This window comes from Cydia strobilella, chromosome 17 (assembly GCF_947568885.1).
Source record: "Cydia strobilella chromosome 17, ilCydStro3.1, whole genome shotgun sequence".
NCBI lineage: Eukaryota > Metazoa > Arthropoda > Insecta > Lepidoptera > Tortricidae > Cydia > Cydia strobilella.
The window spans coordinates 5,184,944-5,202,841 of NC_086057.1; the positions used below are offsets into that span (position 1 = coordinate 5,184,944).

Consider the following 17,898-nt stretch of genomic DNA (forward strand, 5'->3'; position numbering starts at 1 on the left):
AACGAAACATTTCTAATATTTCTGTTAATGAAGTCTTAAATAGCACGCTCTGGAATGCTGATACTTTAGCGTCGCCTAGCAGCCTCCCAAACATTTCTGTCCTGGACAACTCGGAGTTAAAGTATCTCAGAGAGGAAGTCTTACAATTAAAAATAGAGTTATCTAGTGCGCATGAAGAAATTATAAGATTAAACTGCGAAGTAAATGATTTAAAGAAAACGGTTGGAAAATGTCAGAAAGGCATCGACTCGTACAAAAAAATATTATGTGACGCTACTCCAAATAAAAATTCAAGGATCAAAACGAGTCTGAAACAAAAATCAATTAAGAAAGCACAAAAGCGAATAAACTTATCAAGCGACCAAGTTAAATCTAGCAGTCTTCTATCATCATCTTTGCGGCAAGAATCGGAACCAGATGCGGTACCAACACCTGCTCGCTCAACAGACCCAGAGGAGCGAACTGAAATAAATACTGGCACTAACAATAGTACATCTGACGAGCGACGGAACTTGAACGACTTGCCACCAAATAGCCAGGTAATTATTATTAGCAGCAATAACAAAAGCAGAATTTTGCGCACCGCAAATAACATGTTCAGCAATAATAAACAAATATGTCACTATATCAAGCCAAACTGTGATACCGAGCAGTTGCTCAATGACATTGATATAAAAACAGAGTCCTTGACAAAAGATGATTATTGCATCATACTTATTGGTGAGGAGGATTTTAAATCATCTAAAAATTATCATAATTTAGTCATTTCTATCAGGGAAAAAATTATGGGCCTACAAAATACTAATTTCATTGTTTGCTTACCGACTTATAAGTGTCACGCTGCAAGTCAATTATATAACTGGCGAATTGAACTTTTCAATCATCTTCTCTACCTTGACATCTGCACACACGGCCATGCTTTTCTTGTTGATTCCAACGAACGTCTCACGTACGATTATGATATGTTTATAAAGTCTACGGGGGAAATTAACAATCATGGCATGAAAACTATTCTCGAGCGTATTAACGAAGTAATGTGTGATATTGAAAGCGAGAATCCGTATAATGACGAAAGTCTAGTTGAAGATGACAGCAGAGACCCGAATGAATCCATAACAACAGACAGTCAGCAGAAGTTTTTTCGTGAATAACTATACAAATATTTTACATCAGAATATCGCTGGCCTTATTAATAAATCAGACATGCTTTCAATTCGATTGAGCGAACTGGAAGCAGCTCATGTGAATATCGACATTATATGCATAACGGAGCACTTCATAATGACCGGCCACGAGGAGTTTTTGTCGATACCAAACTATCAATTAGCAGCATGTTTCTCGCGAAAAAACAAACGTGGTGGGGCTTGCATTCTGGTGAAACTAGGGCAGAATTTCAAGGAACTACCTGAAATCGCAAAACATTCTATCCCAGGAATTTTTGAATGCTGTGCCATTGAACTGACTGCTCAAAAAACTATTATTGTGTGTGTGTATAGAACACCTAGTTTTAGCAATCTAAGTATATTTTACGAAAAACTTGAAATTATTCTTAGAAAAGTATGTAGTAATAGTAATAAAAAAATAATTATTTGTGGAGACTTTAATATTGACATTATGAAAAAAAATTACATATCATTACAATTTGAATATTTTCTTTTAGGATTTAATTTAGAGTTAGAAATAAGACAACCAACAAGACTGTCCAGCAATACATGTATAGATAATTTCGCTCATAATTTGAAACGAGGCCAAAGTAGTGTCGTTTATGACTTTGGTTTGTCCGATCACACAGCGCAAGTTCTTAAATGTCCAGGAAATATGAAAAACAATATAAAGACTTGGCGTGTTGAAAAGCGAATTTACTCGCGCGAAAATTTAAAAATGTTTGAAAAACATCTGAAGTGTCTGTCTTTTGTGAGCGTATACAGTACCGAAGACCCTAATTCTGCATACAATAGTTTCCTTGGTGATTTTCAGTTTCTCTATGATTTATGCTTTCCCATAAAGATAATGACTATAAAGGTCAATAAAAAAATAAAGTGGATGTCGAGAGGCATACGAGCATGTAGCAAAAGGCAAAGGCAAATTCTTTGGCAATATAGACGCTCGCCTACAGCAGTAAACAAAAGCCTCCTATTAAGTTACTCCATTAGATATAAAAAAATTGTAAAGTTAACACAGAAAGCTCAGAATAACCATAAAATTGTCTCTGCAGAAAATAAATCAAAAGCCACTTGGCAGATAATAAATTCTACCAAAGCTTACTCCAAGAATGATGATATTCTTAGATTAAAAACCGATCAAAATATTGTAACGAATCCCACAGATATAGCAAATACCTTAAATACGTATTTCATAGAATGTATTAAAGATTTACCAAAGAATGATGCTTTACAATATAAAATTACCAATAGTACCCAGTCCATGTTTATGCCACCATCCACAGCATATGACATAAAATTGATAATTCAGTCTTTAAGAAACACTAGAAGTGTAGGCTTTGACAAAATTTGTACAATTGTAATTAAATATGTAAGTGATATAATAGCCCCTCCTCTAAGTCACATAATTAACCTGTGTATTAACAAAGGTATCTACCCAGATAAGTTGAAAGTCTCCATTATTAAGCCTTTACACAAAAAAGGTGATAAAGATGACCCTCAGAATTACAGGCCCATAGCTCTCATTCCAGTATTTTCCAAAATCTTCGAGAAGTTTATATACCAGTCGTTATATAATTATATGGATACTTTTAACTTATTCTGTACGGAACAGAAAGGATTTAGAAAAAATATCAGTATAAACATGGCTTTATATAATTTTTTAGATATAGTAATGGAAAATGTTGACAATAAAATACCAATATGTGCTCTTTTTACTGATATGACCAAAGCCTTCGATCATGTAGATCATGAAATACTACTAGGTAAACTTAATAGATATGGTGTTCGAGGGAATGTATTAGAACTCATAAAATCATACCTCACAAAAAGACTGCAATATACTGAAATTACTAGAAAGTGTATTAAAAGGAAAACGGACGTAGTGTACATATCGGATGCAAGATGTATGGGACATGGCGTGCCTCAGGGAAGTGTTCTTGGCCCCTTGCTTTTTTTAATTTATATAAATGACATGCCCAAGGCCATTCCCTATCCTATGATCTTGTTTGCCGATGATAGTACCTCTATTATTAAATGCAGTAACCAGACTAACTATGAAAATGACATTAATAATGTAATAACTGACATAATAATTTGGCTTAGTAATAATAATTTAGTAATTAATTTGACAAAAACGAATATTATGCATTTTTACCAGCGAATAGAACCAGAGGATATTAATATTAATTATAATGGAAATATAATAGATACTATAGGAGTGACCAAATTTCTAGGATTATTCATTGACAGCCAACTTACTTGGAAATACCATATAAATGATGTGTGTAAAAAATTAAGTAAATCAGCATTCGCTCTTCATAAGCTTTCCAAGGTGGTAAATAATGAAGCTTTACTTGTTGCTTATCATGGACTTGTTGCATCGGTACTACGATATGGAGTCATCTTTTGGGGCAATGCAGCTGATAAAGACGCAGTACTTAAAGCCCAAAAAAGGTGTGTACGATCTATGTGTGGTTTAAGAATGATGGATAGTGTTATTCCGTACTTTAAATCACTAAATATCCTAACTCTGCCCTGCCTATATATCCTGGAAATTTCTGTCTTTGTAAAATGTAATCCAAACCTTTTTGATAGAATTTCTGACACACGAAAGCTCCCTGTACGATCTCAATATAAAAATGATGTATGCCACAAAGTATGTAAAACAGCCATGATGCGCAAAAGTGTGCTAGGAATGGCACCTCAAATATATAATAAAATTCCGAACACTATAAAAGAATTAAATATTGTACATTTTAAGAAGACTTTAAAATCACTGCTAATCAAGAAATGTTACTATAGCGTACAGCAGTTCTTGAATGATAATAATTTATAGCTCGTTTTTCTATTTTTGTAATTCTTTTGTAGTTTTCTTTGAAATTTTCATTGTTGACATTTTTTAATATTTATTGTTTTAAATTTTATTATTATTGTGAATTATCTTTCTGTTCTTATTTATTATTTTTGTAATTGATTTGATTATTGAAGCATGAATACCTTAGACTAGCGCATGTTTAACTTAGTTTATATAGGTAAACAAATTCGTACGCCTAGCGGCAAAACATAGCGTTCGCAATATGCTCTAACTATAAGACCAATACAATGTACCTATGTTATAACGAATAAATGCATTCTGATTCTGATTCTGATTCAAAGTTTAGCTATTATAGATCGGCGTCACTTATGCGGAGACTGTGTGGCGGTAACAATAGTATCCTGAAAACGTTGGCAGGTAAGATAGATGCACCATTACGCAAACACTGGAATATTCTACATGTGGCAGCAACAGATGTTGAGAAATAGTGCATCTAGATTGCCTAGATTTTATTTTGTTTATTATTGTATTTTATTTTATAATTTATTGTACCTATGTAAATTGTAATTGTATGTCACTAACATTACTTCATTCTAAGTTTTGTTGTACTTACTAACACTATATGGATCAAATTATTTGAAATAAATAATTGAATTGCATTGAATTGATAGAGGCCGATTCTGATTTAAATTTTTGTTGAGGTTTTGAGACATTTCGTGAGCACCAATCAATGTGAGCTATAGATCAAATCCTTAACAATTTGTTAATTCAGATTAGGTCTCATTTTCTACACTTAGAGAAATATCTTACCCAAGGGTTTCAGAAACTCGGATTTGTCTGTCAGCGTCATGGGGACTTAAGATTTGATTTTGACATCACCCGTCGTTTACATTTTGATAAATGCCGCTCCAGTTCAACTGGCATTGCGTTAGTATTCAATAGACTTAATGCACCAATTGTCATTCAGCTAGGGAATGACTAAGAAATGTCCTAATGTATTCATCGAAGTTTTTCATACTTACTAGGAGAGGTATTTTAATTTAAAATTCTGTATAGGTTGTGATATGATACGATCGCACATCGCATGCATCGCATCAATCGGAGCCCGATTGAAATTTAACAACTTGTTACGGTATTGATCTTATTCTAATACGACGTCGAAGATCGCTCACGCTGGTTTATGCATATAGGTATACGATACAAAGGTGCCGTAGTGAGTTAGCCAGCATACTAAAAAAATAACGCTTTAGATCATAATACGGTTGCTAAAAATTTTATTAGCAATCTTGAAGCCTTTCTCTAGTAACTTTGTCGATTCGAAACCTGATTTCTTGGCTTTTGCTCGATAGAAAAAAATCACAAACATATAGGTCCAATTGGTCTAAAAAGCACTTAAAAAATTTAACAATTTATGCACAAAACCTAAAAATATGAAGATTGCTTCTAAAAATGCGCAATTTTATTTTTGATCGAACTATTTTTTTTGTTAACCGTCACAAAAATTTTAAATTTTAAAACATCCACAAGCCCTGGCACGCACAGCCATCTAGCTCACACTTACGCTCAGTGAGAGGGAGAGAACAACCTGGCCCTTAAGTGGAAGTGGTGCGTCGGACCAGTTCAAAACCATAACAAATTCCTAAATTAGATTCGACCTCATGATGATATGCGATTTGTGCCAAGGGCGTATCAAAACTTTAACAAATTGCAATATCTGAATACCTCTCCACCATGACTTTACTTGCTACAAAGGCGTAGCAAATGCTACGAGAAGTTATGAAACTACATTACGAGATACGTTCGTAGAGCATTGTCATATTGTTCATTGATGTTCCATTTGATTTGAGCTTGTGCAAACTTTCTTTGCTTGCAAACTAAATAATGTACATCTCGGTAACTGGAAAGTTAGGTATACTTGTTTACTCGGCTGGCTGAGTAGCTACGTTGCCTTTATGCATTTTTCAGATTTAAAAAAAAATTGGATTTAGTTTTTCAAGGATAGAAGGTTGTTATTTTCCGTTAGTTATTTTTTTCGTGATAATTTTCAATCTAGCAAAATAAATCAGGTTTCGGATCGATGAAGTTACTAGTTAGGCCTTAAGATTGCTATTCATATCTTTTGCAACCTTAAACGTAACGTTTAGTTGTCGTTATTTGTTTAATGTATATAAATGACATGCACTAATTTCTCCAACTGACCCGCAAATTTCCTCTTCCCACTTTGATGTCTTTAACATCATAAACGTGTGTAAACATACCCCCAATGATGCGTACTTTACACAACATTTTAGGCTAACTTCCCGCATTTATTACGGCTGTGCCCTCCAGATAAACTGCTTTAAGATAGCCTACTTTATTAAGTCGCATAACCTACATGCATAAAATGTTAATGTTAACTATCAAACATTTAGATATACTGGACCGTTAATCTTGCATATAAACCGGTCGGCAGGTGGAAACTATTTTAAACTGTGGTTGTGTTATTAAGAAATTCCTTATTTTTATAATAATACCTATGCGTATAGTTTGCTTCTAAACCATGTTTTTTTAAAACTAAATATGGCTAAAACAAAATACGAAATTTCATCTTCACTTAACTGACTAATTGCTGTGAAGCTCTTAGTATGTATATAATAGCTTACATATTTTCTGCACGTACCCATATATCCTATAGTTAATATAAAAGGTTTCAAACTAGATAAAATATCTTACAGTTACAACTCAAGTTCTTTCTTAAAATATAATGTAATAGTTTTTGTTATTAAAACAATTGTAGCTTAACCCACTTGAGGCCAATAGTGTTTAGCACGCATGAGCTCACTTAGGCAATAAATTTTCCTTTCCTTCGTAAAACAAAGACTTATGTCACTACGTATCATAGCTAGACATGTCTTTCCTATAGCAAGATTGCCATATCAAAACAAAAGAAGACCTGTAACAAAGGCGATTACTTCATAATTCAAAAACAAAATGAGTTGTGTGCGTGAGGTGCGCGGCAAATTACTTATGTCTGAGAAAACAGTTCATTTGATGCAATAAGAACATATATGCCTTCGACCTCCTTAGTAAGCTTACCATTTATTTACTAAAGCACCAAGAACGCGTCACGCGCCAGGTGAAACATAAATATCGCCTCGAAAATGTTATATTCTTTCAGATTTAGGACATAAATCAACTGGCCCGGGCGGCCATTTATATTTGTGTAACCAACATGAATACTTGATATAGCTAAAACAATTTTATTATAAAATAATATAACGGGGAAAGAGTTAAACCGGCCAAGTGCGAGTCGGACTCACGCACGCAGGGTTCCGTACCATTGCGTAAAACGGTAAAAAAAAACGTTTGTTGTGTGGGAGCCACACAAATATTTATTGAATTCTGTTTTTTAGTACTTGTTGTTATAGCGGCAACAGAAATACATCATCTGTGAAAATTTCAACTGTCTAGCTATCACGGTTCATGAGATACAGCTTGGTGACAGACAGACAGCGGAGTCTTAGTATTAGGGTCCCGTTTTAACCCTTTGGGTACGGAACCCTAAAAACGGAACTGAGCCTAGTTTTTGTCCGATTACTACTTACATAGTAGGCTGAGTATTATTTCTCGGGAACAAGCGTTCTTCTTGTCTTGCGAAAATTAAGTTAAATGCTTCTCGAGTTGAAGTAGGTAGGTTTTACTTGGATCCTAAATGGCAAATTCGCATGTAGCCAATAACATAGGTTTCCCAGAGGCCAATTCAAACTTACACTTTGTCTTTTAAAATGATGGCATTTTGTTATCATTCGCGCGTGCAATTAGCTCGTACTTGCGAGACACCAAAGTTTCATCACTTTCCAAGTTTCATCAAAAACATAGCCAAAAATGGATGCTATTCATCTCTTGGTTACAAATCTATTATACCTCGCAAATAATACTTTTTATCGTACAAAAATGCTAAGCTTCCGTACCATGTTATTTCATAGTAATATTAGTGACTTAACAATACACACTTACCAACCTACATAAATATCACAACGTAAGTATATACAGAAAAAGTCCCGAATATTGAAATACAAATACAAATGGAAGTCCCGAAAATATGTATTGTGTTACAGGCGGGAGTGCCGGTGAAATGTTTTTGTCGGGAAAAATAATAAAGAGAACCATCGCCATTCAAACAAAGCAGTAAGCTCAAAGGCTGAATGCTTAGGACGCAATTACAAATGTTGAGTGTGGAGGGCCCGCAACTTTATTAACCAGACGATTGAGCCATACGTATTAACTAAAAAGGAATATCTGCCACAGGTACCGTAGCTTGCTACGCCTTTCTAGATCGTGGAATAGAATGGTACGATGCGGATACCCAGATGTTATTCTATCCGCATATCGGGCGCAGGCGAATATTTGCTAAAAAATATGAATTACAATTAAAACGCGATTTTAAAAAACCGGACAAGTGCGAGTCGGACTCGCCCACCGAGGGTTCCGTACTTTTTAGTAGGTATTTGTTTGTTTGGAAACGTCGGGATGTATTATAAATTCAATATATGCGATATATATATTACCGTTTTCATAGTTTTATTTCATGAGTAACTATCGCGGTAACCGAAGACAATATTAGGTATTTATTGTTTATAGCGGCAACAGAAATACATCTGTGAAAATTTCAACTTTCTAGCTATCACTGTTCATGAGATACAGCCTGGTGACAGACAGACGGACAGACGGACAGAGGAGTTTTAGTAATAGGGTCTCGTTTTTACCCTTTGGGTACGGAACCCTAAAAATGAACGCGTATAAAAAGACTTGTCATTTGCATCTAGGTATAATATATTTTACAGTACATATGGTGCTAATTTACCGCACTAGTGCGATAAATAGCACATTACGTGGCTATGCCGAAAATATAAAGGGTCATATGTACTGTAAAACGTTGTACGATACATGTGTAACAAATTCAGCACCACAACTGCCATAAAAAGATTAAAGAAGCTGACAGGGTGTCAATAATGAAGCAAACTCGTATCCCGAATTAACTAGAAAGTAAATTGACAGCTGCAAGACTTATTTCAAGAGATAGCCGCGTTATCATATAAAATTTTCGTGGCTCCATCCACATAACTTGTCAGTTGATGAGTGAGCTGTCTATCATATTCTTGAACAGGTACGCTTATTGAATGAAAATATGTTTTATCAAAATGCTCTCTCCCTAATTCTGAATAACGCTTTACCTATTTTTGGACCATTATTCGAGCGGTCCAAGACTCACTTTTGTGAGCTCATTTTCTAGGAGGATATAACCAAACGGAGTAGCCATTAACAGGCGTTCCCCTCTGTCGAAAATAGTTGGCCAATGGTCATACACAATGTATGGACTGACGTATATCTGACATGGCTGTTTTGACGTTACGTATACATTCGACGTTCCCCTCCCCCGCAAAAATTGGCAGACTTCTTTGTACAGCAATTTACAGACGTGGCGTCTCCGTTGGTCATATCCTCCTAGGCTCATTTTAGACATAAGGAATTGCGATGGGAACAATTTAACATGGCACAGTTACCCCAAATTAACATCCGAATGCGAGATATTTTATTAAAAATTGTGTGAAGATTGTTTTTTAACAAAGAGGGTAGGTGTACAAAGTGGTATTTTCATACATTTTCATTTTTAGTTTTAATCGTGTGTCGATAGATGGCAGTGTATAGATAAGATTACCAAGTTTTATTATTTCCTTGCGTCTCTGTTGAAATATTGAAACATCCGCGTAATTAAATTTTATTATGAACACTTCTATTATTTATCTTAACTAATGTAACCATTGGATAAATGAAGTAACTTGATTTTCATATAAAATAATTTATAAATTCAGTATCTACTCAAACTAGTTGCGCCATCTAGGATCATTCTTATTAAATAGTTCCAAAAATATTAACGAACTGAAAGGGCCATAGATGGCGTGGATTACAGTAAACTGATTTTACATAATGTCTCTTTTCAAACAGACAGAGATAATCATACTATCTTTATCTTACACTAGTACTAGCACCCAAAAGAAAAGCATGAGTATAGTTTTTTTTGTTATTATTTACTGACAATTTGGTTTGATCAACTATAACTGCTAGTGTGAAAGAATAAACAATGATACAAGTTTATGTCAACATTTATTTTATTACTAAAATAATCTACAGATTAAATACAATAAATCATTTTGATTTTGCTTGTACATTTGAAAGCTTTGTAGGATCATATTTGTATGTTTTTTGTAAGGGTCCTTTCCCTGCCTTAGTAAAGATTAGTTCATCTATCCTTTGTCTCTCGGCCAGTTCTTTGGAGATTTTCATGTTGGTCCAGGAATCTTTGGCACCCTCCACAAAGCCCTTTTTCTTAATCGGCAGGGCTTCAGCAGTGTGTTTCACCAGTTTAGGAATCTTAAGGTAATCTCTAACAGCAGGTAATTTGAGGACTCCGACCTGGATCAGCGAGATGAAGTTACTGGAGCACCAATAAACAAGGATTGCTCCGGGGAAGTTAATTGTGAAAGGTATCATGACTATTGGTATGGCCCGCAGGAAATATCTCATCATGACCATGTTTGAAGCTTCCAGGCGGCCTCCGTCTACTCCCAGCTCAATTGTTGCCCACAATGTGGCACTGGTAATAAGGGGGAGTAAGAAGTATTGGTCAGGTACTGTTAGATCCATAAACCAAGCTAAGCCTCCATAGGTCATGCTCTCAACAGGGCAGTTTGCCATTCCTCTCAAACCCATGAAGAAGGATATGAAAAAGGGAGCCTGAGCCAAAGGCACCAACATATTCTTCAAAGGATTCAAGCCTTTTTCTTTCATGAACATCATCATTTCTTGACCGTAACGGGCGGCCTCTAACTGATTACCAGACTGCCTTGCTTGAGTCATCTTGACTTGTAGCAGCTGTATTTCTGGCAGGTTGTTATTCATAACTGCAGTGTTTCTTTGCGCCATAATGACTAGTGGAAACATGGCGACACGGACGACGATGGTACCTATTAAAATAGCGCCCCACCATGGAATATCAAGAGAGACGTGTACGTATTCTAAGCATTGCTGGACCATGCCGACGGGGCTCCAGCCGCCTAGGCCTAAACTTGCGAAAGCAGGTTCTCCATTGGCGGCTAATGACTGTACTGTCTCCGCTAATCCATCAGGAATCTGCGGCACTGGCGGTGGCTCCGGGATAGCATCTACTAAAGTCGTAGTCTTGCCTGATGATGAGAATCGTACGGATCCAGCTGATGCGTATACATAATAGGTCTTCACTTTTCTAACCTCAAACTTGTCCCTAAACAAATTCAAAGTTGCGCTGCGGCACCCATGGCGACTCAATAATTTGAACATTTTCTCTTAGTGCCGCTTGTATCTTTAAAATGGAATGGGTTATTCAAAATGCAACTTTGATACACGGCATATTCTTAATATACCATAATAAATTAACTTTTCATTACGTGAAATATTACTAAATTCTAAAATAAAATCATAACCCCCGATCTCAAGCAGTGACACTAGCGAAGTGACAGATGACAGAAAGAGTAATGACAGAACAGAACATTGTTTAAGAGTTTAAAACTAACACTTAGACAGCTTTACTCTATGCGGCTGAAACTCAGAATAATGACTAAAGCATAGAAGTCGGGCAAAAATGCTTCGCAAATATATATACCCGTGCTTTACTTCCTTACGAATTAGATAATGTGCCGAAAAGAGATGCATATATGCTTGTTATTTCTCATTTACGTACGGTGTCATAAGTTTGATAATTTGCTAGGGATGTGACTGTGTCGACTTTTTATATCGATAAATTATGCATAAGTTTATGTGCCGTGTAAAATAATAATCACGAAATTGGCAAATTGATAATAATCTGGCTAATGAAAGTTGAACCTGAAAAAACGCGGCAATTTCAAGAAATCTGTAGCAGGCGGCTCGTTGAAATGAAATGAAATGCGTGGAATACAAGGATTGCATAACTTTTATACTTTTTATAATTTTCATATTCTAAAAATCATTAAAAAGTATAAAAATTATGCAATCCTTGGAATTAAAGAGCCGCCTGATATGAGGATTGATGCATGTACCTAATATAGCTTTTATCTCATTTGCAGTCTACCACTCAGAACCGTCTAACTATACCTCTTGTTTTTTTATCATTAGAAAGAAGGCGAGCGATCTTAACGTGTCGTTTTATCGAAAAACACTTTGAAAATAAGTCACAACAAATATACCTATAATATACGATCATTTACATACTTTTGCTTTCATAAGTAAAATATTGCTATATTTATAAAAAAACTTGTCAATAAAAAGACACGTGGAAATGGTTTACCGTTTTTTCTAATGCTAAAAGACTAAGTATAGTTTATAGTCATGTACAGCTGCAGAGAAAAGGCACCCCCCCTGCATACAAAGTTCTGTAAATTAGTATGGACGTGGGGTACCTTTTCTCTGCAGCTGACTGTACCAAATAGGAAATGAAAAAAAAAACGTTCGTGTAATATTTTTTTATATTTAATAATATATATTACGCGAAACTCGGCGTAGGTGGCGCCACTATCACAATCTGAGGGTCTATCGCGAAACAAGAAAATCGAACTTTCGTTATCTAACATCTCTGTCACTCTTGCGTATTCGAGCGATAAAGAGGCAACTAGATAACGAAATTTCGGATTCGAGTTTTCCGGTAGGTCCCCTGAAAACTTGTCAAAAACCTGTTAAAGGTACAGTATGAATAAGTTACGATACGGTGCACTAAAAAAGCTAGTGCTGCACTCTGGTGGCAGAACATCGCAGTAATATCCCCTATTCCTCGTCCTTTGGAAATCTGAAATAACAAGTTGAGTTTTGTGACCAACAATATTAATAAAAGGAACTTTCATCAATGATCATTAATGTCTTTTTTATTAGGGTTCCGTGCCCAAAGGGTAAGGACGGGACCCTATTACTAATACTTCGCTGTCCGTCTGTCTGTCACCAGGCTGTATCTCATGAACCGTGATAGCTAGACAGTTGAAATTTTCACAGATGATGTATTTCTGTTGCCACTATAACAACAAATACTAAAAAGTACGGTCCCCTTGGTGCGCGCGTCCGACCCGCACTTGACCGGTTTTTAGTATAAAACTATAGTCTGGCAAACACAATCTGTCAGTAAGTAAGAACAAAGAAAACTATAGGTACAGTCGAAGGCAAAAATATCGATCCAGACAAATGGCTTAAAAATATGTGAACACGATTTTATTGTCTGAGCGTACACATATTTTTGAGACTGGGAATGTATATATATTTATGCCCTTGACTGTACTCATCAATTAAAATGAGACAGTCCTGGGCCAAACTATAAGAAAGCTGTAAATGTCGATAGGTTATTGATCTGAGGTCGATACATCACTATGCCAAAAATATAACCTTTCATACTTAGCAGAAAAGTTCGAAAATTTATGCAAAAATCTATATAGACTTGAATGCAAGTAATAATTACATAAACAATATATCGATTTCTATGTTTAGGGTCAGGTCCTATAAATTAATTTCTTCAAAATTGAACAAAACTCACCGATTAAAGGTTATCGGTTCGTGCGTATTTTATTTTCTTCCTGTATGCGATTTACAGCCCTCGATCACACAAGACATTATCACAAAGGGAACTTCAAACCATTACAAATAAAAACTCAACACGTTTTCCAACAATCTTTCAGGAATAGCAAGAATATAATTAAAATAAACCAAGATGACCGCTGAAACATCCCGAAATATTTCAACTAAAATAATACGACTATGTCAAGTTGTTACAGTGAAATAACGAACTTATATTTTATTTGGCTGGATTATATTATAGAACCGCATAGGACCATTTGACATTTCCCTCAGTTCATCTTATATGAAAAAAACGAAAGAACTTGCGGATTGTTGTCTCACTCACTCATAGACAAAAAGTAATAACGTGTTGTGAATACGATATCTTTTACCAAGCTTTTATTTTTGCCCGGCTTCTTTGCTTTAGTCATTATTCTGAGGGCTGAAAAACCTAGAATTTGATCATGGTCCAAACTACACTATTTAACTTGTTAGCTCTTGATGTCCCTAAAAGTTTTTAGCATAATTCGGACAGCATTAGTGACAGTGACAGACGACAGTAGACATTTACTGATTGAGGTTAGAATTGCACGCGAATTTCTAGCGCTCTGTTTTTGTTATGAAAGTTTAATAATAATATCACAATGGCGAAAACTCCATCAAAAATAGCATACCCATTCAAGAAGACTAACAAAAAGATATATGCACCGCCCAAGGCTCAAGAAACTCCACATTCAATCTATTGGAAGAAACTTGGGGTAAGCTCAGTGTTACTAATATTCATCTCTGATTATTTCACGTTTAGCAATATACATTACTTGTTTTCATTTGTTTTAGTTGCCGGTCCTTGTCAAAGAATATGGAGCCATAGACTGCTTGGACTTTTGTCCAGTGCAGCCCTATTATTTTGCCGCCACATGTTCCGTTAGAGTTCAGGTAAGTGCTATTCTAAGAATAACCCTAAGTACTTCATATTTCTATAAAAGCTATCTGTCTTATTGCTTCAAAAAAAGTTAGTTATAAAGCTAATTTACATTAAGTTACATTAACTATCATTTGTTTTTTACAGGTCTATGATCCAATAACTAAAGTAGTTGCCAAGAACTTGTCTCAATTTGTAGAAGGTGCTTATGGAGCAACCTTTAGGGGTGATGGCCGTCTCCTGGTGGCAGGCAGTGAAGAAAAGGTGGTCAAGCTGTTTGATGTCCAATCCAAAAACGTACTTAGGGTGTTTACAGGACATACTGCACCAGTAAGTAATTAATATTTATTAATATTTAATTAATTAATTAATATTTTATTAATAAGTAATTAATATTAAATATTAGTGCCAACTAGTTAATCCTTTTGTAAATAAAAATTAAATCCCACCTTACCATGACATATTTTGGCCATAAATAGTGTAAAAGGGATATAACCTCATCCCTTCCCCCCTCCCTCCCTCCTACCCTCCCTTTCCCTTTTTTTTATTCTTAGCCTTAAGATCTTGCCTTGTACCATATTTTAGCAAATAAATATATTTAGATTTTTTTTTATAAGAGATTTCATAGTCATGCTGGAAACAAGTAAAATATACTTTAATTTAAATAAATTGCAATTGCTATTAGTTGTAATATTATTTGTGTTGTAGGTAATTTTTAACTAAATGAATTCTATCTTTTAAAATAATAATTTTATCATTCTATTTACAGGTACACAGGACATTCTTTACAAAAGACAACTTGAAAGTTCTTAGTTGTTCAGATGACAAATCAGTTGGCCTTTGGGACATTGCTACAGAAGCCCAAGTGGCCAGCTTTACAGAACACACCGATTATGTCCGAGCAGGTGCCACAAGTCCAATCTCTCCAGACATAATTTTATCTGGTGGCTATGACAACATTGTCAAAATGTATGACTGTCGCACAAATGAGACTGTACTCACCGTTAATCATGGAGACCCAATAGAGTCAACACTTTTCCTACCATCCGGAGGTATATTTGTAAGTGCTGGAGGCACACAAATCAAGGTTTGGGACATTTTCAATGGTGGAAAACTACTCTCTTGCATTTCATCACACCACAAAACGGTGACATCCTTAAGGTTGTCCAGTAACAACAGTACACTCATATCTGCATCGTTGGACAGGCATCTGAAATTCTATGACATTTCAACATTTCGTGTTGTTCACAATATTGACTTCCCTAATGCAATCCTTAGCATGGCTATATCTGACCGTGATGATGTCCTGGCTGTCGGGATGATTGACGGTGTTATATCCATCAGCAAAAGAGAGCATTCCAAGATCAAGAAAATTGATACAGATGCAGAGAACAAAACAAGTTTTAAATTTGTATCAGACTTTAATGCACTATCTAGCATTGATTTATCAGTAACTAAGCAAAAAATTGCAGCTGAGCCCTTGATGGAGAAATATTTAAGGAAACACGAGTACTCTAGAGTGCTCGCTACAACTCTTTTAACTGCTTCCATGTATCCAACTCGAACTGTTGCTATGCTCCAAGAACTGCTAAAAAGGAATGTCTTTCACACGGCTTTGGGTGGCATAGATGATCGTCACTTATACAAATTACTTAAATTTATACAGAGAAAATTAGGAGAAACCATGTTTAACAGAACATTGATTGATGTTTTAAATGTCGTCATTGATGTATATGGTAATCAAGTACATCTTTTGACTGAAACCAACCAGATTCTCTATAAAAATATAGCTAAAAAAGTTGCAGCCGAAATTGAAGTGTGTAAAAAGGTGAGTGAGCTGGAAGGAGCAATTAATTTGTTATTAGCTGGGGCTCAAGTGGGAACAACTCCTGTAGACACTAATGAGATCCTAGCTCCATCAGCTGTTGCTCAGAAAGAAATTGTTATTGATGTATGATTAAAGAAGTGTTAAAAATATGTGTTTTTTTTTTGTCTTATCAAATGAGTCTTACACCTGCACCAAGTGTAATGGAGTTAAGTCGATTTTTTTGCGGCTAAATAAATAGACAATAGTTATTTATTTTACAAGGGGGCAAAGTTGTTGTTTAACCTCGCGTGTTAATATTGATACCAGAGCAAGCGAACCTTGAGCGTTGCGAGGGTTTCAAGGCACAAGGGTTAAACAAATTTTGCCACCGAGTGAAACACAAAAAAGAAGGCCTGCCAGGGATCTACACAGGTGCCTATTGTCAGAACGGCGGAAAATCGTGCAGAATGCCTGCCTTGCCGTGCCTTGGTGCACAAAATAACGACCTTATGTGGTCGCGACCCTCAGCCATGAGGAACCGAGGAAGAAGAACAAGAAACACAAATATTTTTACCACACCCAACACAAGGAAAATACTAACTGTAAAATATCAAACAAAATCAAAGCAAATCGATTCAAAATTAATGTTATTAAATATTTATCATTCAAAATCATCATTTAAAAGTCAATTCTACCAGCAAACAACTCAATATTTGCATTTGATTACTTTGCTTCACATGTAAAATGCAACTTTCTTATCAGTTTTTGAACAATCAAATCAAGAGAGCCTTTACCAGCTGGTGTGGTTACACTTTAAAAGTCGTAACACACCATCGCACCGCACCAAGGTCATTGTGCGACGCACCCATAGGTAAGAGCGAGAAATCGTTATCTCTTTCTCGCTCTTACTTATGGTTGCGTCGCATAATGACCTTGGTGCGGTGCGATGGTGTGTTACGCCTTTTAGATACAGTGAAATCTGTCGACGACATGGATTCTAGTAATTTTAGATTAAATACTAAGTATAAATATTGTGAGTATTTTTATTGCATGGAATAAAATATCTACTAGACACATTTGTTTTAATATCTTGATACCTACCTAGTGCTAGTTTACTTGTATTGCATTCTGTTAAATAATGTTAATTCGTGGAGCTAGAAAAACTATTACAAATTACAAATACTATGAGTAACAGTAATAGAAATACTTATTATGTCACCGATGTTTGCGATCACCAATACGTTGCTAACTTCACTCCGTACGTACACGATTTGACGATTAGTCGTCCAATCCGAAAAGCAAAAATGACATTTGTGATGCACCTGTGTTTTATTTTATTTAATCCGTGAATGGTTCTTTAAAAACGCAATATGTTATTAATGTTCAATAAGAAAAGTGAGAATGTTTACTTCATGTATAAGCTGTCATCTAAAACTAGCCATTGGCAATAAAACGAACTCATAATTCACTTAAACGGTTTCAAACCATGTTATTGGTAACAACCTTCATGATTTGTTATTTTATTCGTGTTATTGGTTATATTCTGGTTTGAATAAATGTTAAACGTTCCTCTTAGATGGCAAAATAAAGTGAACATAATATA

General features: G+C 35.4%; 3 protein-coding genes across 3 annotated transcripts in view; 2 read left to right on the top strand and 1 right to left on the bottom strand.

Annotated features, from left to right (window-relative positions):
• Positions 1-10,105: 10,105 nt before the first annotated feature.
• LOC134748998 (mitochondrial inner membrane protein OXA1L-like) lies at positions 10,106-11,504 on the bottom strand. Its single transcript, XM_063683883.1, has one exon. The coding sequence runs from the start codon at positions 11,332-11,334 to the stop codon at positions 10,165-10,167; it is 1,170 nt and encodes a 389-aa protein (XP_063539953.1). The 5' UTR covers positions 11,335-11,504; the 3' UTR covers positions 10,106-10,164.
• A 2,615-nt stretch (positions 11,505-14,119) lies between these two features.
• LOC134749044 (U3 small nucleolar RNA-associated protein 15 homolog) lies at positions 14,120-16,464 on the top strand. The gene is made up of 4 exons (XM_063683950.1): positions 14,120-14,324; positions 14,404-14,502; positions 14,636-14,818; positions 15,258-16,464. Exons 1-4 carry the CDS (start codon positions 14,211-14,213, stop codon positions 16,443-16,445), a joined length of 1,584 nt encoding a protein of 527 aa, XP_063540020.1. The 5' UTR covers positions 14,120-14,210; the 3' UTR covers positions 16,446-16,464.
• Positions 16,465-17,574: 1,110 nt separating this feature from the next.
• LOC134749035 (DENN domain-containing protein Crag) overlaps positions 17,575-17,898 on the top strand; it is a 59,558-nt gene continuing 59,234 nt past the window's right edge. The window contains exon 1 of the mRNA XM_063683929.1: positions 17,575-17,790. The gene's annotated coding sequence lies outside the window, so the exon portion shown is untranslated. The remainder of the gene's footprint in view (positions 17,791-17,898) is intronic.